Source organism: Arvicanthis niloticus, chromosome 19 (genome assembly GCF_011762505.2).
Source record: "Arvicanthis niloticus isolate mArvNil1 chromosome 19, mArvNil1.pat.X, whole genome shotgun sequence".
NCBI classification, from domain to species: Eukaryota; Metazoa; Chordata; class Mammalia; order Rodentia; family Muridae; genus Arvicanthis; species Arvicanthis niloticus.
Window position 1 is genome coordinate 9,331,232 of NC_047676.1, and position 26,719 is coordinate 9,357,950.

The 26,719-nt window shown below is 41.5% G+C and overlaps 1 protein-coding gene across 1 annotated transcript in view; it reads right to left on the reverse strand.

Annotated features, from left to right (window-relative positions):
• The window catches only part of Ctnnd2 (catenin delta 2), an 804,610-nt gene that overhangs the window by 304,856 nt on the left and 473,035 nt on the right, over positions 1-26,719 (reverse strand). The window contains 3 exon segments of the mRNA XM_076916393.1: positions 20,140-20,203; positions 20,206-20,302; positions 20,305-20,395. Coding sequence (XP_076772508.1) covers positions 20,140-20,203; positions 20,206-20,302; positions 20,305-20,395 — 252 coding nt within the window.

Genomic DNA, 26,719 nt, shown 5'->3' on the forward strand with positions numbered 1-26,719 from the left:
AGGCTCTCCCATAGCACGCTAGCATCAGTCTAGTCTGTGGATTCTGTCACAGGGTACCCCCCATTGCTTTGGCTGCTGAACACCACAGGCTACATTCCCTGGTTGCTGCCCACTGTGGGTGAGTAGCGATGGCAGCACTGTTAGGAAGAGGAATGAGCTGAGAACGAATGCTGCACTCTTCATGTTCTAAGTATCTGCACTAGGCCTTCACTTCTCACCCGTGTGCTGGATTGTTTGTGTCAACTGGATACAAGCTGGGGTCATTTGAGAGGAGAAAATCTCAAGTAAGAAAATGTCGCCATAAGATCCAGTTATGGTCAGGCCTGAAGGCATTTTCTTAATTAATGATTGATGTGGGAAGACATGGTGGTCTTGGGTTCTATAAGAACGCAGGCTGAGCGTGAGTAAGCCATGGTGAGTAAGCCTGTAAGCAGCACCCCTCCTTGGCCTCTGCATCAGCTCCTGCCTCCAGGTTCCTGCCCTGCTTGAGTTTCTGCTCTCGCTGCTGCTTGTGATGACGAGCTGTTCTTTGGAACTGTGAGTGAGATAAACCCTTTCTTCCCCAAGTTGTTTTTATTCCCATGGTGTTTCATTATAGCAATAGTAACCCTAACCAAGTGTAATAAACTTGAAATTACTCTTTATATAGTTCTGCATGTTATTTTCTCCATTTAAAGCTTTTTTTGTTGTTCTAAATATAAGTATAATTAGAACCATCTTTACATTGACACACTTTTGGAGGCTGCATGTACTATCAAGGTTGCCCGAGGATCTATGCAAAGGTGAAAATGTGAAGAGGCCCTTTCACTGTTTGAAGAGTCCCAGATCTCGGGTGCCGTACTAAATAGAGTATAATATTGTTTCTTTGGATCGAAGGCCCTGTGAGAGCTGGAGAGCCCTAGACTTAGGAGTTTGATCAAGTGCTGTCTGTCTGCTAAGGAACAAATGTAAGAGGCATAGAGGGTCTCTGGATGCTTAAGGAAGTCTCTGTCAGGGCAGAATTTCTGGTTGAGTTCAATGCTCCTGGCTGTGACTACTCAGGGAGCCCAGCTCTTTCTCTATTAACCCAAAAGAATTCCTGAGTATGTTGATGCCACAGATCTGTGTACTCTCTGTAACTCTTCAGATCCCGGCTAGCTCCCTGCCTGGGCTCATAGTCAGGTATAATGAAGGTCTGGATCCTTTACTATCCATTCAGGTCCTCCTGGCATTGCTCCATCTCCACACCTTTGGGACCTGATTATGCCATGTCCACTCTGATTCATTACTACTCACTGCTCAACTCTGCCTGCAACACTGCCACCCTGCCAAAGTCCAGATATTGACCCCACAGAGGCTCCTCAGGCTTCTACACTTCAGCTCTCTCCTCATGCTCACCAGAAAGAAAGAAGATGACACTCTTTTCAGATCCTTCAGCCTGACTGAGCCTACTCCCACTCTCTCAGACCTTTTTCTTGTTAAAATAGTTGAAATCACCCCATTTTCCTTGGGTGCCACTAAATCCATCTTTCTGCCAAACACAAACAATTCTCACAATGACCCTACCCTCACCCCACACTGGATCAGTCTGCTAACACATTTTATCCAGCAGCTAAGAACATGCTAGCAAATCTGTTACTGGAAAGAACACACCCATGAGTCTGAGTGTGTGTGTGTGTGTGTGTGTGTGTGTGTGTGTGTGTGCATGCACCCCATATTCCTGAAGCTACACTGCATGGGCTTCTAAACCTCACCACACTTGATAACTTTATTTTTTTACCTTCATGTGCTGGTAAGTCCAGCAATCTGAGATTTATCGCCCCACATGCACACACACACACACACACACACACACACAAACACACACACACACTTTTTAGGTAATTACTAACCTCACCCTTCCCCCAGGCTCACCTTCAGGAAAATAACCAGAGATGCCTTTGATAACAATGCTGTATCTATAATGACAAATCCCTATATAATGTCAGGCATCATTTTATGCAGTTTGCACATAGCAGAACAACAATTCTACAACTGACAATAAAATGTGAGATTTATTATCACCATATTAAATATGAACAACTGTAGAACATACGGGTAATAGTTTTAGGTTGCAGGAATATGGACTGTCTTTAAACCAAGATAGCCCATATTCCTGAAGCTACACTGCATGGGCTTCTAAACCTCACCACACTTGATAACTTTATTTTTTTTTACCTTCATGTGCTGGTAAGTCCAGCAATCTGAGATTTATCGCCCCATATCCCAGATCTAAAGCTGCAGCCTGTGGTGGTTCATTGTCAGCCTTTGTACTAGATGGCACAGCAGCAGCTGACCCAGGCTTGCCCTTCCTCTATCTGCTTTCTTCCCTTTCTTTCTGGGGTTGAGCACCCTCTTTGATCTTCTCCTGCTTTCACGGTTGGCACCACTTCAGTTTTCTCTGCCAAATTCTCCTCTGTTCAAAGATGTTTGCCAGCTTTGAGTGGATTGCTCGAGTGTCGCATTAGGATAAGAATAGCGCTTACCTTATCAAGAATCATGAAACTGTGGCAAAATGGGGAAAACCTTAAGCCAGTATCTGACCCATGTGCAGTCCCAGGATTGGGATGCCCGTCTTCCAGCCTTGTCTGTGCTCTGGGTTCTGGTCCACATCTGTACTTGGACAGAAATGGATAAGCCCCAGGCTTTCCATGGCACTCCTCCTGCTCTCCAAACTGGATGCCATCTGGAGTGGCTCATCTTGAGAAACAAATTCTTCCCGGCTGTTCAGGACAATGCCACTGTGGGTATCCTTGTCCGTTCCTCTGAGAACTCTGAGTTAAATTCTTTAGAGAACTCTATGGATTCCATCTTTAGTACATTTCCAACTTGAAGACTTCTGATAAACATTTATCCTCCTAACTTCATGCTTGGACCACTTTCTTACTGTCTGGGTCTGCAGTGCCATCTACAAAGTATCCCTGACCCTAGCCTATCTCCATTCAGAATCATTTTACTCAAAGCCCCAAGGATACTTTAAAATTTAATATCCATATCTATAAAACACACTGAATGCTTCTCCATCTGATTTGTCACAGACCCAATCTTAACAGGGACACCCCATACCTGTGCCTTGCAAAAATCTCCACATTCTTGTCCCATTGGTTTTTACAGACTCCCAGATCTCCTTGCTGCAGTTTCTCAGGGACTTTGCAATTTGGATTCCCTCTGGCCCTTAGCACGAGGTTTCTGCTGGAATGTACTCAATTTTTATTTAGGTTTCTGTTCAGACATGTCTTTTCTTGGCCACCTTGTGACCACCTATGTACTGTGTATAGAAAACTGATAGGCTGTTTGGTATGTTTTAAGTGAGACAAAGCACAGTATAAATCTGTAATTCCATCTGATTTTTCATATATTCAGAATACCTGGGTATGTCACGTCTGATTCCGCAACAGATAACATGCTCTCGATTTCCACGAGGCTTTTACAGATGCTTCTTAAGCCTCAATCGAAATGACCAGGTGTCCATCACTGATCTGACACTTCATAATACTAATGGAATTTGGATTGGGAATGAGGCTGAGGGCTTTGACCATTCCATAGAGTTTGCTTCCTAGTGCGTTTGATCACAGGACTTGCTTGGCCAAGTGCTAAGGCCAACACCCATAAAAAGTAAATTAAGTCAATTTCAAATACAATATTTTATCTAACTTTTTTTTCTGTTAGTTTTTATATAGTTCTAGTGGACAGATTTTGGCAGAAACAGTAACGTTCCTTGGGAACTAAAACCTCTCAGTTTTCATGCTCAGAAGAACAGTAGCTGCCATTTTGTCTTTCCCATTAGGATTTTTGTTTATCTAAATATTGGTGCCCTTAGACAGATGAGCGACTATGTCATGGTTTCCAAAAAAAGCTCTGTGGGTGAGGGAATGGGTGGAATACTAAACATCTAATCAGCTGAGCAGGAAAAGGAAAATGAGTTAAAGGAAAATGAGTTAGAGCAATGCTGACAACAAGAACTGTTTAATATTCAACATTATTAACATGACACCAATTCTCAAGTATGGGCTAACGGAACTTACCATCGATTTATGTAGCCTGATCTTTAGTGTGATGAGGATGAAGATGTTTTCAAACCAAGTATACCACAAATTATATTTTTGTAAATTCAAAACTTAACGCGTCTCATTCTTCTTTCCCTTGAATACATTCAGAGCTCAACATATTTTAATACTTTAGATAAAAAGCTTTATCTTCTTTCCAATAGAATGCAACATACAACCAGACTGATAAAGAACCTGCCACCAAGAGACAGAGAATCAAAACTGTTTCATTAGAAAATGTTAAGAAAAAGAAACATGCTGTTACACTGAAAGGGGATTTCACTTTCCATTTGTATCACCTCTAGGTGTATCAGGAATGAAGGTCATTAGGTCATAACAATGTTGCCTTCTGGAGAGCAATGTTGCCTTCTGGAGAACTGCATTATGGCTAATGGCCCAGTACCCTAGTTATAGAGGCGTACTCTCCTAGGTGATAGTAGGAACTGGACAGAGTTTAAAGGATCAAAACCCAGCCTCTGGATGAGAAACACAGTAACAACTTTGCTGTCACAATGTATTGCTTAGGAAATCCCTATTATTCCTGCAAAGCCATCACTGATTATAGCTTTATCAACACACGTCGCCTTAAAATGATGTAAGCTGGACTTGTGATACGCTCACGAGATGCAAAGTGCTGACCTAATAGAGGAGAAACACCGGGAGCACTTACCAGCAGAGTCATGAACTTAAAATAGATGAGAGGACTAATCCTACAGAATGTGGTCACATGGGTACAGATGTGGTTCCTTGTAATTCTTCCCTAGAGACTGTGAATATGGATGCTCGCTAACACATAGCCATGTCGGAACCTGAGGCTGACAGGAACTTCATAAAGCTCAGCCCCATTTCCTACCCCTTGGGGCCTTGATTGGAAGTATGATAAAGATATCTGTTTACACAATCTCTAAAGGTCAAAACTTAAAATAATGTCAAGTTGAAAACTGGATTGTACATGATACCTTCCCTTCACATCTGTGTCTTCTGTGCTGGATGCTTAATGCTTCCTTGAACCTCTAGTACTTTTGCTTTGTAGGAAACTCATCATGAGCCTGTCCCGGGGGACTGTTTATCTTCCAACTACCTCACACAGTTTGCTCTAAACCAGGAACCAACGTTTGACATACTGAGCTCCACTGCCTTAGCTGTGCTCGAACACGGTCTGGGTTGTCTCCAGAGCTTGAAATGTCTGAACTTGATTCTGGGTATGAGGGGATTCGAAGCAGATCCTGGTAACCCTTTCCTGAGATTTACATGGCAAACACCAATGGAACCGAAAAATAATATAGACAATGGCCCCATCACCATGCCTTATGCAATAGAACCATTCCTAGGTGTCTAGGGCACTACTCCTCAGTTAACACTGGAACAGCAAGGCATACCTTAAAGTGAAAACTTGAGACAATGATCACAGGCAGACCCTGTTTTCTCTTGTTAAAAATTACCAAAGGAGCTCTCTCTCCCCATTAGCTGCAATAACTGTCAGAAAGGCCGGTGTCTGCCTGTACAAAGAATCTGGGGAGGTATCTGAAAGCATCTCCCGTGGCTACTTCACTGTAGCAAATAATGAGACACTAGAAGGTATCTATTCCAACAAGGCCAGGGCACCTCAGGTTACTGGCAGGGGAGAATTCTGGTTTTCTTGAAAAGATGAAATGCCCAAGTCTTCTCCATTTGAGGGCAGCATGCCATCGCCTCAACAGTGTGCCATTGAACGTGAAGAGAACCAGGTTGGGAGAGTGCACAGTCGGCCATTGTTCATAAGGCACTCCAAACATCTTCATTTGTAGTGCATTAATTGAAAGAACCCATTCGTCTTGAGACTTACTTCTGAAATCTGCTAAGGAATGGGTACCGATTTCTCAAAATCCTCAAGGCCAAGTTTCATTTTTTTTCCAGCTTTCAACCCAACACATTATTCTGTTTTTCTAAAGCGTAAAAGCCTTAAATGGAAATCAAAGTCTGTAGTTAAAGAACTGACCCCTTTTTGCCTGAACTGGGGTTTGAAAGGGGCCGAGACTGTTTCCTTTCTTATTTCTGAGAAACTGGCTCAAAGGTGAAGTCTAATGGAAGCCTTCAAAGTTTTGTTTTCCTTTATAGGCCTAATGAAAGAGTCAGAACTTGACCCAATAAAATGTAGATTATGATGCGTTTCCACATGTTAAAGGGACCTCCATGTTTTGTCCCTTTAAAATGATTAAAGGTGTACTCTGATAATTCATTAAAATATACACACCTATAACTATACCTGTGTAATTCATGTCTTCTGACACTCAAGATCTAACTTTTAGTTTTTGGGTGAAGTGGTTATCATGAGTATACAGTTGGACAAAAATATGTAGTAAGACATAATATTTTGGTATATAATTATGAAACAAATAGTACATTATTTTAAGAAAAATACAACTTTTGCTGAGATGGTTTTATTTCTGTCAATGAAAGCGCTACAATGGGACAGGTGGGTTATCATCCCATATTCCTGTTTTTGTTTTTTATACATGTACGTTTTTGAGACGCTATGGATATAAAGTAGGTTTCAAACGTGGGAGATTGTTTACTGTTTGTGAACAGGGGGCAGGAAAATGGTGAAGAAGACATGGAAGGAGGCTTTGTGGAATGAAGACTCACATCAGCTATGGAACAAGAGGAGTCTCTTCACACTCAGATATACCACCTCAGCCAGAGAATGCTCACCGACAAGTCAAGGGAAGCATCTCCTCTTGCTAATCTCTGAGAACATCTAGTCTAGTAACACAGCCTGCATGGCTGCTTCCTTCTGGGAGCATCTGTATTTCTCTCCTCTACTACAAAGGTAAAAAATCACCTGTTTGTCCTTCATCCTCCGTCTCTAAGAGTTAAGCCCCAAATCAAACATGAGCACCACCAAAACAAGATATATGAAATGTTGCTACCTTCTATTGATAACACAGGAGAAAAAGAGCTGGACAATCCTGATTTTTTTTCAATAGAAGTTTCTTAAACTTTAATGTAAAACGAGTCGATGTTAGGTGACCCTGCAGATTTTGGTCTGCAGGTCTGGGAGTAGATATGGGATTCTGCAATCCTAACAAGAAATTGCAGGCTGCAATGTGATAGATACACTTGGCTGAAGACATTGACTTGAATGTTCTTCTATACTGATAAGATATTCATGAATGGACTTCCTGAGGATCATCTATCTGATGGGAGACAGACAAAATGCTTCACCCAAATGGTGAAGATTAGAGATGCAGGATGTGTTCATGTCCAGACTGAGTGATCTCAGAGTGGAGAGAGATGCTACTGCTGAGATGCAATCGGAGGAGACTGGATGAGGTCATTTCACTGGGACTGACGGCGGTCAAGGGCGTAGCATGAGGACAAAGAGTGAAACAAAGCATTATAGAAATGATAAGGCTTAGCAACGATAAGTAATCCTGAGATAAAGAGTTCAAAGCTCCCCCACTAAACTGAGAATAGTTCAATCAGAGAAACATGAGATATTTAAAGGCTTTGGCGAGGGAAAGGGAGATGGGGACACAGAAACCTTTGAAAGGTGAGAAAAACCTTAGTAGGTAAAAAACTGCCTTTAAAATCTACTCTGATATTTTAAATGGTGAGTTTACATTTTGTGGCCCATAATATGAATTTCATGAAACACCTGGCTTCTCAAATTCAGACACTTTATCACTTCAGAAACACTCTGAGTCTGTAAAAATAAAATAATCTTAATATTTTATTCTGGCACAACACTGTAATAGGATATCAGGCACATTTAACACAGCCCAGTCAGAGTGACATCTTAATGCCATTGTTTGATTCCTATAATAAACTGGATGTGGTGGCTGAGAGGTGTTTCTGATAGAGTCAGTGACGGTGACAACCACATGCACAGTTTTCCTTTTGGGGTCTGGTTAAAATGTAGATTATGGTGTCTGAGGCATGGAGGATGGTCTGGGCTCAGATTCATACACTGGAGAGCAAGCCTCTAGATACTACTGACTTTTGCTCACTCTAGAACTTGTTTGAATAAAATGATATGTTTTAATGCAAAATCCTAAATACGGTGGGCCTAATAGTTTTTCAGCGATTTTTAAATCTAAAGTGATGAATTGATTATTAATTTTGCAAAGCTGATACGTGGGTCCATATTGACCTGCACATTGTACTTTAAATGTATACTTCATTAATCTTTAGGAAAGCCACGTCTATGTGGAAAAGTGTTGGGACTGCTAGCCCGGGCCCCCTTGGCCTTCCTAAAGAAGTTGCTATAACCAGAGTTCACTCTACCTTGCTCCTTCAGGGGACAGCTCTGTAGCTTCCTTCAGAGTCCCACACAGCTGAAGACTTTCCTATTCACACCATCCGTCCAAAGGGACGTCGGCTAAACATCAGGCAGAAGATGCAAGCTCTGAAAACCCTCTGTCCAGCTAGGCACCGTCATGGCTGCTCACCGAAGGCCCTACCCCAGCTTAGACTATGTCGATAAAAAGCTACATCCTGCACGCCATTCACAACTTAACACTAATTTCCCACTGCTCTAGAAACTGGGGCCCAACCAAGGTCAAGGTGCTGGCAGGTTTTCCTCCTTCTGAGGCCTCCCTCCTCAATTGGCACATGCCTGGATTCCCACTGTCTGCATACAGTCTTGCACATCAGTCCTATGGGATGAGGGCCTCAACCCAGGGATGTCAGTTTCCTTTCATCACCCGCTTGGAGACTGTTTCTACATATTGTGAGTCTAGTGGTTAAGAGTTCATCATAGGAATTTGGAGGATGGTATTGCATCCATAACATATCTTTTGAGCAAGGCTGAACTCCGGGTGCTGGAGAGCTCTGCACATAGAAGATGGAGTAGAGGCCCAAGGAGGAGCTCAGTCTTTGTCCTAATAGCCCTGGAGAGTAGAGCCAAAGAGAGGAATGGGGGGAGGTTAGGGTGAGTGGCAAGATGGCAGAGCAGGGCAGGGGGGCCTAGACCTCTCAGTACAGACTGCAGTGAGGCATGGGGCAGGCTCATTCTGTCCATAGTGCCATTCTCAGAGATCCTGCCCGGGTTCCAAAGCTTCTATTGTATCTGAGCCTGTGAGCTGGTTTTGAATGAGGCCCTCCTGGCTGAGGCTGCCGAACCCATTTCCTGCCTCTTTCATACCTCTCTGGAAACTCACAACAAGCTCCTATTGACTGAGCTTGCCACAGTGCATTCTCATTCCCTGCAACTTGTGAGTGTCCGCTGTGCAGAATGACCTAATGCAGCATGTACCACACAGGCGCCTCAGCCTGGAGCATGGGCTGGAATGGCAAATGCAGAGTGCTGGCTCAGGGGCTGAAGGGCTTCTTCCGCACTGCCCAGTTTGCCTCCGCTTTTAGTAACCAATGATGTCAGTAATAAAAGTGGAATTGCATTGCTTTTTGAAGAATGCAAATGTATTCTTTCTGATGATTTGGTGCCTTGCCCTTGGGGTGAGAGTTATGTTTAAAGGCATCTAGACAAATGTAGGTCTAATGCGTGTGTGTGTGTTGTGTGTGTATATGTATCTGAATGTGTTTTAAGTGTCCCTGTGTCTATGTGTTTGTGTATATGTATCTAGATGTGTTTTAAGTGTCCCTGTGTCTGTGTGTTTGTGTATATGTATCTAGACTAGACGTGTTTTAAGTGTCTCTCTGTGTGTTACGTTTGTGTATATGTATCTGAATGTGTTCTAAGTGTCTCCATGTGTGTGTTATATTTGTGTATATGTATCTGAACGTGTTCTAAGTATCTCTGTGTGTGTGTTATGTTTGTGTATATGTATCTGAACATGTTTTAAGTGTGTGTGTTATATTTGTGTATATGTATCTGAACGTGTTCTAAGTATCTCTCTGTGTGTTATGTTTGTGTATACGTATCTGAACGTGTTTTAAGTGTCTCTCTGTGTGTTACATTTGTGTATATGTATCTGAATGTGTTCTAAGTGTCTCCATGTGTGTGTTATATTTGTGTGTATGTATCTGAACGTGTTTTAAGTGTCTGTAGATAAAGTGTACATGTGTCCACCAAGGCATTTTACACATCACTTCACGGAGAACACAGTATTTGTGCTGCTAAAGCCGCATTTACAATGTGGACACTGTCATTTTCTGTCACTTTCGATCTGATTCATGACAAATTTAAATCTGTCAGTGTTCCAGTCATCCTCAGGATAGAGGACAATGACATACCAACTCACCTAAAGATGCCTATGCATTACGACACGTCACCCTTCAGTGGCAGAAGTGCTTTACTGCCAACTTCATTTACCTTAGGGAGTTGTTCTCCAGTAACGCCAGGCCTGGCTTGAGCCACGGCAACATCTTTGTGAAGACACAGGAGAAGAGTCCTTATGGCTCCTGGGAGAGCAGGGTGCTTTCCTATCACATCCCTTGATGTTGGTTGAAAGCTTCATGGTTGGGGGCTTTCGTAGTGACTTGGTGCCTCGTCCTCGCTATGAGTGGGAATGAACGGAGTCAGGAGCTGGAACCCTGGCTTTAAAGCCGGCAGGCAGCGCGAGGAGGACTGACGTTGTTAAACAGAATTATGTGATGCTCGGCATGAACGGTGACGAAGGGTGAGTTTAAATACAAATGTGAGAGTTAAGTCTTCATTTACTTTCTAGTTAAAGTTGGTATGAGTTTGAGCACGGCCACTTCCTGTGTGCTTCCTAGTCACTCTTTCTGCCACATCGTTTACCTGGTGCAAATGATTTTCAGTATCCAAAGCAGTACCTGGACGTGTGCTCAGTAAATCTCTGCTGAGTAAAAGAGTAAAATCCCTAAAACTGGCTGTGTTAAAGATGCTCATGGGGTCTGAATAATCCTCATGTGGGGTAAATAAAGGTTTTTGTTCTCTAGGACAATATGGCCTCTAATTTCAAAAGGCTACTTTACGTGCATTCTTTAGCATGGTATTGTAGTTATTATAATTAGGAAATATATTATTATAATATATTTATAGAATTTAGTGGCCCATTTGAGGAGTAGTGCAAAGCAGAAACAGTGTGGTAACCTCCACAGAAGCGGCTTTTATCATTTCCTACGAGGTGGTGGGAGGCACAGATTGGAAACAGCTAAGATCCACCACATGGCTCGGTCTCTCTTCAGCTTCCTTATTCTGCCCCTGTGTAGGCTTCTATTTATAAGAAGTAGTGCCTGGCCAGCATTGTTGCCCATTACCCTGTGTGTGCTTCTGCGTGCACGTATGTGTACATGTATATGCGTACATGTCAGGCCCTGGGCATACACATCTGTGTGCACATATGTACACATGTATGTGTGTACATGTCAGGCCCTGTGTGTATGCATGTGTGTGCACATATGTGTACAGGTATGTGGATACATGTAAAAGCTAGAGGTTGACATTGGATGTCTGTCTCAATTGCTCTACTCCTTAAATTTTTAGTTATTCATTCATTTATTTGAGTGCGTGTGTTTCTCTCTGTGTGTATACTTGGTGCTTGTGTAACTTCCTGTGCACCTTGTGAATACAAATGCTCATGGGCACCAGTGGATATTGCATCCCTTAGAACTGGAATTAGAGACAATTGTGAATTGCATGATGTGGGGGTCAGAAATGGAGCCTGAGTCATCCAGAAAACCAGTAAGCACTATTAACCACTGAGCTGTCTCCTGGTGTAACCCTCGTTGTTTTTTGATAATCTTTCACTGAATCTAGTACTCACCAATTTACCAATTTGGCTAGGCTGGTTAGTCAGCAAGCCCCAAGAGTCTTCCTGCCTGTCTTCCCAGTGCCGGGACATTCTACTCCATTCAGCACTATACAAAGCTTTTGTGGATAGGAGCTCAGGACCTCATGGTTGTACATCTAGTGCTTTCCTGACTGAGCTGTATCCTACCAGCCCTCTTGGTGACATTTTTGCCATTAGAAACTTTACAAAGATTTTATTTAAAAGCTAGTGCTATTAAGCACATTCACAAGTTCTGTGCAAACTCTTCATAACACAATTCCAGTAAATCCTCATCCCAAGCATAGAGCTCCTGGTCATTACACATTCAACTATCATTTTGACACACCCACTACTCACCATTATTCTATAATCTAGTAAGCATTCTATTCTATAAGGTAGTCAGCATTCTACCTTATGGCTCTGTGAATTTGGTACTTTTACTGCCTTATGGTAGCCTACTGATCAATCTGCCATCTTATAGCGGGCTTATTTCACTAAGAATATCCTGAGGTTCATCCATATTATAATGCATCTATACCTTTTCATTCCATATCAATATTGAACACTGAGTGCATATTCTTTCTGTATTTGTCTTATCTATTTCTGTTTTGGGTGAACATACTAGTCTTGCCAACTTCTTGAGTATCCCCCTTTTCAATAGCAGAAGGTAAAGGGTTTCAGGAGAGATGCTGAAAGGAAAGGTTGATGACTGGTGATGAAGGTGATTCAGTTCAGTCTGACAACTCACCCCCTGACTCAGTGACTGAAACCAGTGGTCACTATAGTGATTATCTCATGGTGTCTGCACGAGAACCCAGGACAAGGAGCATCAGAGATGATCATCTCTGTTCCTCCAGGCCTGAGAGCTAAGCTGGACAATCCAGAGATTCAGTTGGCAGTGGGAAGCTGACCCTTGAACTTGGCTCACAGCACTGCTTGTGTGTCCCTAGAATTCTGACTCGCTTTCTGCTTCCCTAACTCACAGACTTCCCCTCTGCAAAATTCTGCTATGCACACAGACCCACTTGAATTCAACGTGGACAACGGTGATAAAAGACGTGAACAACAGAAGGCAGTGTTACCAGGAGTCATGCTGAATGCTAGCTACCTCCAAGTTCACTACTGTTAATTTTATGTGTTATGGTACATATGGATATATTCTTGTTTGGAAATGATTAAGAGTAAATATTGCTTTTAGGGAGAGCATAAAATATATTAAGAAGAAATATTCTACTCATTTATTCATCAAGAATACACAAAACAGTCTATGTAAGTAAAGCAAATAAAAGGCCAGGGTGAACTTCTTCACCCTCTCAGAGGTGGATATACACAAGTGTTGTAAACTACATTTATCACTCCCTTCTTCAGAGAAGTGATTGCACCTTCAATGTGGCTTTGAAGTCATTGGTTTCCAAGCATCTATCTTTAACCAACGTTGTTTTCTTTTTTCCACAAGACTACTTTTATTCTATTGAAACACCTGTCCTACATTCAAAGTCATTTCATGTCTCTTTTCCAGGTGTCTTAAGTGATTGGGGATGCTTTGGGGCAATGTAAAAGAGTGGCCACTCTCTGTTGGTACCCACAGAGCTTTCAAAAATAAACTCATGTGTGGAGTCAAAAAATACTGGGATCCACAGGACTAACTTTGAAAGTTAGGAGACCCAGCCCTAAGAGCACCCTTTAGGACATAGCAGCTGCATATGGCAGCATGAAAGCTGTATTTCAGGGCTTCTTGCAAATGAGCTGCTTCTCGGTGTGATATTCTTCAATGTGGTATCCTATCTCTAAAGGGGCTCCCAAACTGGTAGCTCAGCTCCAATATGGATGTTTAAACAACAGTCATGGGAAAAGAGCAAAGCACATATGGAAGTGTCTTAGGAAATAAAGAAGGTGATTCCGCAAGGATATGTGAATGAATGTTCTTTCCTTCCTCCCATTAATACATCACTTATATAACTGTGCCCCACTGCCTGTTCTTACATTTTCCACCTCCATCTACGTGTGTGTATGTGTGTGTATGTATGCATGTATGTATGTATGCATGTATGTATGTATGTATGTATGCATGTATGTATGCATATATGTATGTATGTATGCATGTATGTATGTATGCATTTAGTCTTCCTAACGCATTTACTACCTGATAACACACACCTAGTGCAGCCCATTCAAGTGGTTGGGATGATGCTCAGTAGATGGGAGATTTTTAGTTACTGGACTTTTCAGGTTATGCAATGCTCAGTGGAAATTCACGCTAAAATGTCCTATTCTGACTGCGAATGTTCATCTTCTCTCCGCCAATGCCAGAACCTCCAAATTAATGACCCTAACTTGTTGCAGAGCTTTTCAAGAGGGAATGGAAATTAACTGTCAATGGTTAACAACTGACAGTCAGCTACCGCATGTCTGGTAACGACGAATATTTTGAATGCCCCAGTTTTGTGGGCAATTAAATGTTTGATGCAAGATGGTAAAGAAAAGCAACTTATGACATCAAGTGACACACCAGAGCAGACTGTACGTGGTGGAATAAGAGGACTTCACATCTTCATTTGTGAAGGAATAACAAGGCGGGAGGTTAAGAAGCATCATTTCAGAGCTTTGCTTCAGCCTTTCTACCTAAAGCCAGCTCCATCGCTTCTTTCTCCTGTTCCAGGAGTACATTGTCTTTCTCTTGACTCAAAACAGTTAGGTAGTTCCCCACATTAATTATATTATCATGAAAACATCACATACGTACACAGTTGGCAACATTAAACCCAATGGTTTAATGTTTTAATTTAAACCCAATGGTTTAATGGTTTAATGGCCCAGTAGTAGAGGTATCTTGAATGAATGCAAGTCAAAATTCTGAAGCTTCAAGCCACTTAAGTCCTGTCCTCAGAAGGGAGGATAACAATCACATTTCTCATAAGTACAATGGAGAGTCAGTGCACATGGGTTACACTGAAGCAGGATCTGCAGAATACACAGTGTTCCATGGTTAAGGATGATGACAGATGGGCAGCCATGGCCAGGAGGATCTTTAACATGACAGTTAACCAGTAATTAAAGAGGGAGTCATACCACAGAGATCTTGGAATGATCCCACTAAATAATGGGTATAAAAGGCTTGACACCAGACATGAGCCATATTATCAATTAATTTTGATTATTGTGGTTATTACTAATTAACACTATTATCATTTAACCAGTAGAATAAAAACACAATAAATGGAAGTGGCCCAAGGTATATTTGGTTCCCCTTCTACAAATAATGCTGAGGTGTGGGGCAGATAAGAAAGCCAGCCAGGATGGTGAGAGGCTAGGAGCTGCTAGAAGAGGAACAGAGGGTCTGACCATTGTGGGTACAGGGTGGTAGTGAAGTAACTGTCTTCAAAACTGTTCTTTGAAGAGAAAACCCTCACATTTTCCTTAAATTTCGAAGATAGGAGACAAGAACAGAGAACACACCTATAAGAGACGTAGACTTTCTTTCAACATTTATTAGTGTGAAGATTAGGCTGGAGACACAGTTCAGCTGGTAGTGTGCTGGTGTAGCACATGTGGTGTCCTGGATTTCATTGTCAGCATTGCTTGAAACAGAGCTCAGAGGTGACTACCTTTAATCTCAGTACAGGGGCAGTGGGTATAAGAAGTTCAAGGTTATCTCCAGGTACATAGCAGGCTTGAGGACAGCCTGGGCTACACGAGACATATTCAAAGAAAACCCATAAAACAACAGCAACAGCAACCATCAAAATCACCAATCTCATTGGGTCTAGCATATCCTACCATGACTTTGTAAATGATTCAGTTTGAAAGGCCAGCAGCAGGATCTGGGTGACACAGAGAAGGTGTCCAGTTACTGCTTGAAATTAATAATGACTTTCAAAGTTGTAAGTTTCAGGTAGGTGAGTGATAACTGGATGTTAGTAGTGAATATTAGGCTCTGTGGAGATTCATAACCCAAGTAGACTATGGGAATGTTACACATACACTTAGTTGTAAACATCCTACCAATGTGACTTAAGCTACATAATAATCTAAATTACACAGTAATACTGATTGGCATCAAGATTTAAAAAAGAAACATTTTAACCTATACTTTTCTAGAAGCATTTTAAAATTCTATTTTCTCCCTGAAATTTCAATACATATATATGTAAAATATTATATATTATATATTATATTATATTATATATTATATAATATATTATATATAATATATTATATATTATATTATATATAATATTATATATTTATATATATTATATATATAATGTGTATGATACACATTGATAAATAATGAGAAAAACATCATTTGAACAGGTTCTTTACTGAAGTTTATGCACTGGTAAAATATGTATAAAAATAATGTTTGCATCAATGTTATGAAAATAATTTTCATAATATCTCAAATAATATAGTAGTCATAAATATATACTCTCCTAAAATTGCCTATTTTATATTATTGATCAATTTTTCAACTTAAAACAACTCCAAAGAATAGAAACATAAAATAAAATGCAGTTGCAGATTTGGGCACAATGTCTTCATTAAAGACATGCTACTGTGTGTATTTCTCTGTATGAAAAACAAAATCAAAACGAAATTGCAATTATAAATGAGTTTTTTGGGGCACTGGAGAGATAGTTCATCTGATAAAGACACTTGCTGTGCAAGTGTGAGTAGCTCTGTTCAAATTCCTAAAATTCACATAAAAAACCACATGTAACTTTGTAAATGTCTAGAAACTCTGCCCTATCAGGGGAGGGGTAGACACAAGAGGATTGCTGGGGGTTGCTGGCTGCCAGCCTAGACCCAGCATCAGTACAAGGTCCTGTTTCAGGGGAAGAAGGTAGAAACAACATCCCAGGTCATCCAGTGTGTGGATGCGGTGTGCACACTGGCATATGTGTCTCCATATGTGCCAACATTATACACACAAACATACGCGCACACGCGCACACACACACAAACACACACAGACACATGCACGCATGCACGCACACAATTTGTTAAGAATCTACAGTTAAAAGCAGAAAAGAGCAAAACATTGCAAAATCTGTGTGATTGAGCCCGTTACTATTAAGAAGGAAATTCCAAGCCTTCAGGATTGATCTCTGGGAGAGCAAATAAGACTCTCTTGACTTCAGGTTCTTATGTTAAAAGTCAATATTTGCCTGGAATCTTCTTACTGAAGAGTACTATACAAATCTTTAGTGAAAAAGAAATTGTCCTCTGTTAAGATCAAAGTGTCAGATGCTGGAAAAACTGAACAACTGTAACAAAAACCACACCTGCAAAATAGCTGTGTTACCCGAGAGCCAGGGAAACCACCTCTTTGTACTCCCTGCCACTACACAGCTGCCCAGAACTATGGACCACACCTGAAAAAGACAGAGAAGATGCAAAAGGAACAAACTACTCCTACCAGCATATGCAACACAAAGCCCACGAAATGCTCTTGTGACGTCACCACACTTGGACTTGGGTACTGGACAGCACTCGTAGGTATTCTCAGCTCATGGGACTGTAGGCTGCAAACTGAACACTGTTTCTAGTCTAATGAATATTATGTATAATAATAATAGAATGAAAAGAGTTGAGGGGCTCAAAAGATTCTAGTCAACAGCTTCTAGTGACGAAGTAGAAAGCCCCGAACCCTGAAAGTTAGATGTCTGTGTTCTAGCACACAGTTTCAGTATGCACCCAGAAGCAACCAGAAATTATCACTAGAAGGAAATATAAAATGTCACTACAAAGTTAATATTTTGGACTTAGAGTCACATGGATCTTGAATCCGTAATAGCAAGAACAAGAGTCTTTTGCTTTAAGGAAACAGTACACAGAGACATCACTATATTTTACTCTTAATTCCAGAGATCTCTGGGTTTATTTAGTTTTTTTATATTAAGAAAAACTAATCTGTACTGGCCCTTGCCATGATTCCCTATTTTTATGTTTGTCTGTGTGTCTGTCTGTGCTCAACATGCTGGGACTTTCAGAACGTACACACATATTAAGGCCAGATGTAGCATTGTTGAAAATAAAGGTGAACTTGTAATCCACATAACACTCATTCACATACACATTTACCACACACTAATAAAGATTAGTGCGCAGGATTCTCTTATCCATTCCACCCTTTCTACTTGGTGTTTCTCTCCCTGGTTTACAGCAGGCACTCCATAAATATAAATGACACAATCCATAACTTGTCAGAGCTGTGACAACATACAGAAAGAAACAAACCTATAAAGGTGGCAGCAATATAGAAAAGGAAGAGAACCCCATTTAATAAAATAAAATGCTTTTAACACACGGTATAAAACACAGAAGCTAGACTGCATCCAGAGAAATATAAATTTTGTTTCTTATTAAGCCAAATTTCTTTAATACAAGCATTTACGTCCTTTTTTAAAATCACAGACAAGATCTTACTCTCATGAGGTTGCTTATGCTAATAATCTTTGTACTTGGGAGGCTGTGGCATGGGACCAGGGGACCGTGAGGTTGAGGCTAACTTGGAATACACAGTGAGTTAGGAGACAGCCATGCCTACAAAGTGACACCTGTTTCAACTGAGATCTCGGATACTCACCTTTTGATCAACTTGACACAGCTTAGAGTCACTCGAGGGAAAGTTTCTCAGATCAGTAACTGCCTTTATCAGATTGCTCTGTGGGCATGTCTACGGGGGAATTGTCCAGATTATTAATTGATACAGGCCTGTCTTATCATGGGTGGCACCATCCTTAGACAGGTGGTCCTGTACTGTGTAGTGAAGTTACCCGGTCCCTAACCTGTGAAGAAGCAGAGAGCCAGGAAGCAGCACTTCGCCACGGTTTCTGCTTTATGGTCCTCCTGGGGTTCCTGCCCTGACTTCTCCAGTGATATATTATGACTGGAAAAATGTAAGCAAGTTAACTCTTTCTTCCACAAACTCCCTTCGGTCCCCGTCTTGTTATAGCAACAGGAAGTTGATGCATACATATATCCACAAGTTAAATATACAATGTTAAAATCAGACAATGTCAACCCTGACAGAGCACTCTGTGTGAGCACTTTTTTTGTTTTCATCAATGTTTTTTTAAATTTCCATATATTTTTACTTATTTCCAATTAAAAAATGATAAAAATAGTTTTCTGAAGAATGTTCCAACCTTACATGCTTTCAACATCAAGGGCAGGTTTCAGTTTCAAAGGCTTTTGACTGAGGTAAAAAGCTGAACTGCCAGACACCTGCACTGAGCACCTAGGATGAGCCATGCTTTCAGTCTCCTGCAGTCAGGGCTGAGCCTCTGGTACAGTTCAGCTTTACAATGCAGGCTGTACCAAACACAACACTTACAAGGGTCCTCCAAGTGGGTTTCATTTGTGTTGAGAGGGCTATCTCAAAGCACACTATGACACGATCTCATTTGCCTTTCATGTTGAAGAAGCAATTTTCTTTTTATAAGAAAAAACCATGCATATTCTCGATACAGTACATAAGAAGCTGTGTGCTCCATCAGGAAAATGCCTGGAGAGGATTTCAAACTGATCACCACACTCAAGCCCTGCCTTGAATAAATACCAGATTCCCAGCCTATCTAGAGTGTTCACAGGTGCGGGTTACATATATGTGTGTGTATGTATATGTATGTATCTGTGTGTGTATGAGAGAGAGTGAGTGAGACAGGGGGAGGGAGAAGGGGGGGAGGGAGAGAGAGAGAATATACATCCGTGTGTGTGTGTGCATACATGGGACAGTATCTACATGAATTCACAGTGAGTCAGGACCAACTTCAGAAACAGGGTACCCTGTAAGTCCCCACTGCTGCTGGAAACAAAAAAGTGAATGAGACGCACAGCACAAAACCATTTCTTAAACAATCCACAGTGAATTTCTTACCATTCCCTATACAGCCCACCCTAATATCTCCAGACTTAAAGAATGAAAGTGACAGGGAACTTGTGACTTTCCGAGTTTTAGAGTCATTTGGATGGGTGAGCTTCACATCCTGATAAACAGAAAGACAGAGAATGGCAATCAAGTTCTTTTTCTCAGACAGGAGCACATATGGACATGACACGGAAGGGCAGTGAGAACTTTGGCCCAGGTCAGGACAACTTTGCCCTTTTCTCTCACTTCACTGAGATGCCTCCAGATCAAACTAGATGGCCACACCCATAGACACCCAGTGCGGTTCTTATAGTAATTCTTTATGTAGTACCCATAGGAGATATTAGGGGTCCATCCTATATGTCCGTATTCATATCAAACAAAAACTCACAAGCCAAAGCAAAGCCAGCCTTTTCATTCCCAGCCAATAAGAAGCAGGCAGTAACAGCTCACAGCGTGCCGAGAGGAAACTAGGTTACGCACCCTCTTTATACATCTCAAAGTAAAGAAACATGGTTTCACCCACCTGGGGTCTTTCTGAATGCTGTCAATCGATGGGGATCTGGCCAAGGTGCCTTCGGGTGGGAGGGCGGGCCAGATTTGCTGTACGGAGAGTCACGGAGGCACAATACTGCAGCTGGTCGGTAGGGTGCTGCGTAGTTGGAGGCGGGCGCCAGCAGCATAGCTGGTCCCTCTGGAAGGTGGCTGCTGCCGCATTCTGTGGCCCATGTTGGCTGCCTGTGCGCTGCAAGGGGACGGAGTCGACACCAGGGGAGGACGGGCTAGGACAGGAAAGTATGGACAAAGTAAAAATTGAGGACCTGCTCACAGAAACGGTTAACAGGTCTAGGCAGGGGGGGAACATTACACACGTAAGAAAAAAAACAGGGGTTCGAAAGAATAAAACAAAATTAATCTGTCAAGGTGACCAATGTAGCCAATGATTATCTAGTCAAACGTCATACGTGCAATGCTGTCCTCAGAAGTAGCTGAAGATGTCGAGGAGGAAACACACACACACACACACCCCGCTGAGTGTTTACTGCTAACTGGACATCAAAGAGGGAGGCACACAACATCCCACACACGAAAACACTGTTCAAGACTAAAACCTGGGCTTGATGGTGACTCTGACGGAGTAGTATCTGCTTGGTGTGCATAAGGCCCTGGGTTTGCTCTCCAAGCAGAGGTTAAGCTAAAGTCCAGCGGAGAATATAAGGAAGCTTAGACAACTAGCGCTTTATTGGTCTAGCGGAGAGTGTTCAGAATGTGTTCAGATCAACGTTGTGAAGTTCGTAATAAATTTAACAGTCAAGTCTTTTTCCAGAGTGGAGGAAAGGGAAGGCAGAGTGTATAACTGGGGGGGAAGAGGGGGTTCAGAGAGGAGGGCTCGAGATGCATAATTAGTAGCAGCATCCATGCTGGGCTCTTCTCCTTTCTGTAAAGTAAATCCCTAAAGGTTTCATGTCCCTCTTTCTTACAAAGCCGTGACAGGGACAAATGCACTAGGGAGGCGGTAGATGTGTAGGGGGAGGAAGAAGCCATCCAGCGGCAAGGCCAAGGCGGGTAAGGAGCTGATGCGGCTTTTCCCGGAGTCTTTGCATCTTTTCGACATGTCTAGGTTGCTTTGAGATTTCATGCAAGTTACTAAGATCAGTTCCACTGTTTCCCAACCGAATCTCCATTTTCGTTTCTTTCCTGAGGTCTTTTTAAGATGATGTCGGGCCACTGTTTTTAATCTGTCTGTCAAAAATGTTTACATCTAATGTCAAAATTACACATTAAAATGGAAATATCATCTTTCCTATATGTGGGAGGTGATAAGGTATTTTTTACTCTTGCCTTTGTCAGGCACAACCACTATGAGGACATTCACATTGTGACATCATACAGACATAAAGTTATGCAGTGCCTAGATACAGGATGCCACACCCGAGTGCACTGTATGGAATTAGATTCCAGTTACGAGATACACAGCACAATTCTGACTTCCCAAGAATTAGGTTGTCACATTTTTTGTCATTTTTTTCTCGTGAGGGCCATATACCAGATGAGACATAAAGGTAATTATGTCACATCAAAGAAACAATTGCTAAGAGTATGTAAGGAGTTCTGTCAAAATAACAAGTGTTCAAAGTAAACTGGAGATGAGATTCTCCTGCTGAGGTCAGGATTTGAACCCATGACCTCAGGATTTTACCTTTCTAATCAACTTTCCATCCTTTATGATACAATGGGCCAACATTTTAGGAGAACAGGGATAAATGACAATGAAAACTGCTGTCTTCTGTGATGGAGAAAAGGCGCTCACACTTTCTAGAAGGTAGTATTCTACAGTGATTGCTAGACATGGTAGTTGACTGAAGTTGTCATTTGCAGTCTCCATAAAGATAGAAATGTCATAAAAAATTTAAATATCATTAAGGATACCTTGCATACTATAATCAAGGCAGCTTAAAATCTAGATAGGAACACAGACACAAAACACCACTTTCATCAAGATTTAGGATAAGCTAGTAAGAAAATCAAGGGCCAAAAGAGAAACTTAGTACACTGCACCACTTTCACAGAGGTACACTCTTCATTCAGGAGACTAAAGCATCAGTGTTTATTCTTGCTGAAAATTATTTTCAGGCAAAAAAAAATTCTTTTCTAAAAATATAGTTGCCATTGGTCCTGGTGATTCATAAAAGAAGGCATATGTGGTAGAGAAATAATATTGCAATGTATAGAGGCCATTTTGGTGGCTGGGAAGCATTCAGTTGGTAACGTGCTATCTGTGAATTGAGGAGAATCTGAATTGTTTTCCTGGACCCTGGGGGACAAAGCTAGGCATGGCAGTGGGTGCTTGCCAGTCCCATGCTGAAAGACAGAAAAACGACTCCATGGGGCTCGCCGGGCTGCCAGTCTAGGCTAATTGGTGACCTCCAGACCTTGTCCCAAAGGCAATCAACACACAAGCTTGTTTTCCATACCTTATTTACATGTACCTGCTCACACACCAAATACACACATCTTCCTGCATACACATGAACACGTATGTCCAAACTCATATACCACACACCCAGAAGGCCATTTTTACATACTGCTAGGATGGTTAAGATGAACAAGTTGACTGTCTCCAAGTATGTTTGAGGATAGTAACTTAAAGCAGAAAAGGGAAGGGTTAGGGAAAAGACTGATGGGTAGCAGCCCCAGACCTGTCAAGAATACAAGGGTATGGGTTCAGAATGTGCAGCAGTGTGAAATTCTATCACAGCAAACTAGGAAGGCAATGCCTGGAGGAAAGGGTGATGGAGACAGTGAAGTTCCTACTTGGTTTGGTGTTTTGTTTGTATTAATGTTATTATTTTGTGTATATGAATGTTTTACCTGCATGTATGTATGTGCAATACACATGTACCTGGTTCCTACATATGTCAGAGGAGGCCAGTGGATACCTTGAAACTGTAGCTATAGATGGGTGTGAGCTACCGTGTAAGTGACAGGTCCTAAGCAAGAGGGACAAGAACCCTTAACCACTGAGACAACTCTCCAGCCCCCTGCTTGGTTTTCATTGTGGCCTTTTACAGGGAAAGACCACACAGCTCACTGGGTGATTAGCTTCAGAAGTCCAATCAGGACTCCTGCTAAGTCCTTGCTCTTGGACAAGGTAATGGTTTCTCCAAGATGAAACTCTGGAGTTCACAGAGGAAGCAAATGGCCTCCTGAGATTATTGTTTGGTTTTAATGCAGGAAAAGAGTCCGACATATAACACAGGGGAAACAGTACATTAATGAGCGGTTCACAGTGGAGGCTGAAATCTACAGCACCACACAAAGGAGCTATGCAAGGGGCCTCAAGGGGAAAGGTCCTTGCACTGGGCATCAGGAGACTCCCCATCCCTGTATCAAGTCATGCCTCCTCAACAAGCTGTTAACGAGGAAGTATGTGAGCTTTACTTTACAGATGGGAAACCGAGGCTTGGAGAGATGAAGTTGTCTACCAGCGTGGTCTCTAATAGAAAATGAATTTAAGCCCCTGTAGCTACTCTCCAGATGTTATGCTTGTAACCAGTTCCTAGACCAGGCTTAGACAAATACTTGTGAGTTATGTAATAGAATGAGTAAATTTTATATAATGGCAAAGAGCTTAGAATTAGAGGAATTAGAATTAAAGGTAGAGGGAAGAGATGGGTTAATCATAGGAATCAAACACCCGAATATCACACTGAGAAAATATGACAGGTTGGTGGGGAACTAGTTTGTGTCTTTTTTATAAAAATCAGATTTACAAAGTTATGTAGAAAAGCTGTATAAAAATATCCCAAACATCTGACTTTTTCTCACTTTGAAGAAGACACATGTAAGAATGCATCCAATTGTCTTAGTTTTACAGTGTCTCGATTCTGGGTCCCATCCATGATATCACTGTGTTAGGCTACAGTGGTGTGAGCTATAGAATCTGAGATGGATGAGCAACTTTCCAAAAGTCCTCGTTTTTTAAGACTCACAATAACTGTGAATTTAGTAATTTTGACTTTGGTAAGAAGTTGCCCCCCCCCCCCAAGTATCATCCATTAACATGGAGAGAAAAAGGAAGAGAGGGAGGGAAGGAGAGAGAGAGAGAGAGAGAGAGAGAGAGAGAGAGAGAGAGAGAGAGAGAGAGAGAGAGAGATATTTTGTATGGACATGTTTGCATGAGAAGGCTAGTGGCCAATCTCAGGATCAAGCACCCTCACTTTTAATTTTTTTGGCAGAGACCTCTCACAAGACACAGGGCTGAGTGATCGAGCATGGCTGGTTGGTTACTGAGCTTCTGGGATCCTACTTTCTCTGCCAGCCCAGTGCTTGAATAACAGATACACAGCATCACAACTAGCCTTTTCCCCATGGGATACTGGGACTCAATCTCAGTTCCTCATGCTTAGACAACAAGTACTATACCCACTGAACTATCCAGCCAGACCTTAATGGATATTTAAACCTCTGTGTAGCTCTCACTAAGAGAGATAGTTTCAAGATAAAAATTCATAATTCAAATTTATAATGTTAAATTAAAATCTATACTATTAAATTAGAAAGACAGAGCTACAAATATAAAGCATCTATCAGTGCCAAGAGGGCTGATATATAATTATATATCAGAGAGAAAGTGAAATTGGTCGGGGAGAGTGGACAACTCTGTCCTTAGTACTCAGTGGCTGAGGCAGGAGGATTGTGAGTTTAAGCCCACCCTTGTCTACACTGGGAATCTGAAGTCATTCTGGGCTACAGAGCAAAACCTTGAGTCAGAAAAATAACAGTGTCACAACTGCTATTTCATGGAGTGGGATGGCTGGTACTGGGGAAAACACTGTAAGAGTCAAGGTTCAATCTTACCCTCGGACTTGCTGAGCTATTTAGCTCTCTGTACATCTCACGAAAAGCAGACCTGTCTGTTAACATGAATAAACAACTACCCTTCTATGAGAAGTTTTCATTTTATTCACCTTATTCTTAATTTCTACCATTAAACATTTTCTCCCATCAGAGTTCGAGAGCTCCATCTACTCTGGAGGTGACTCCATGCAACACAACAGCCTCCTGCCAAACATCTGGAGGAGTTGGCACTTCATCAGCTCCGGGAGCTTGTTTCTTTCCTCTCGCCTCCTCTGCAAACAGCCCCCTTTCCCCCCCTCGAGCCCTCGGGACTCCATGAACTGTGTGGCCAGCCTCTCTGGAGGGATTTAACAGGCTGTCCCTTCTGCAGTGGACTTGACACTTTGACAGTCACCTATGCCATTGCTGAAATTATCTGTTTGTTTTCTGCAAAGATACACAAACAAAACCTCAGTTTGTCAAGGCAAAATAGAGATGCTTTGTGTGGTAGACTTGAGAGGGGAACAATGTATCCTTGTTAGAAAATCCAAACATTGCTTTGTGAATGGTGGTTACTGAAAAGGAAAAAAAAAAAAAAAAAGAAGAAGAAGAAAGTAAAATCCAGGTATCTGGGCACACAGTAAGATACTTTTATGAGGAACAGAAAGCAGAGGTCATCAATTAATAAGAAAAAAATTTCTCTTTTATATTTGTTTTAATCCTTGATTCTCTCTCTCTCTCTCTCTCTCTCTCTCTATATATATATATATATATATATATATATATATATACACACACACACACACACACACACACACACACATATATATATATATATATATCTTTTTTTTCATTTTACTTTACATGTATGGGTATTTTTATTCCATGTATGTCTGTGTACCATGTAGGTCTCTAGTATTGGCAGAGGCCAGAAGAGTGCCTCAGGACTCCTGAAACTGGAGTCACAGACTGTTAGATTGTTGCAAGTCACCACATAGATGATGGGAAGTGAACTGAGGTATCCTGAAAGAATAGCCTGTGTTTTTAACTGCTGAGTCACGTTAAGACTCATTCTAAGGCTTCATGCTTCAACATGTATTTGTATATACAGATTAACAACCATGAAAACACAACATGCACTCACATGTGTTATCTAGATAATTCAATACAGAAGAAACATGTAAGAAGGTAATTAAGGAATGGTGCTTCCAATCAGAACATGAGGGTCATTCAGTGACAGTGTGGCCAAGAACTCTCAAGTCTGAGACTTGAGGGGTAAAAAGTCTGCCTTTTAATCTGAAATACTCTTGGCAAAGCTGTTATGGACTTGAACTGTGCTTTCCAAGTTAGTTTCTGTACTAACACTGGTTGAATGTGGCGATAATCAACGGGTAACTATTCAAGAATCAATACAACATGGTATTGTAACTTCCGATGTCATTATCTCTTTGGAGAGAAGTGTTTCTGAGCATGGGTACACTCACAGTGGGATTCCCATGACTAATGTTCAGGCTGTTTTCACTGCTTCTGTGAGAAGCAGAGTATCCGGGTCCCCCAAAATGTGTGAACAGATGTAGGGCCAGAAGCATGAATGAATATAACATAAGTTTGAAAGAGAAAAGGGGAACAGAGTTCTCTTTTAAACAGCTGGCCAGTTTTGTTCTTTTTATATAGCACAGATAATTAAAAATACTGTTTTAGACACAGTTGGTTTATTTCACGTGTTTGAAGGATTTTTCTGCATGTATGGCTGTGCACTCCAGGAA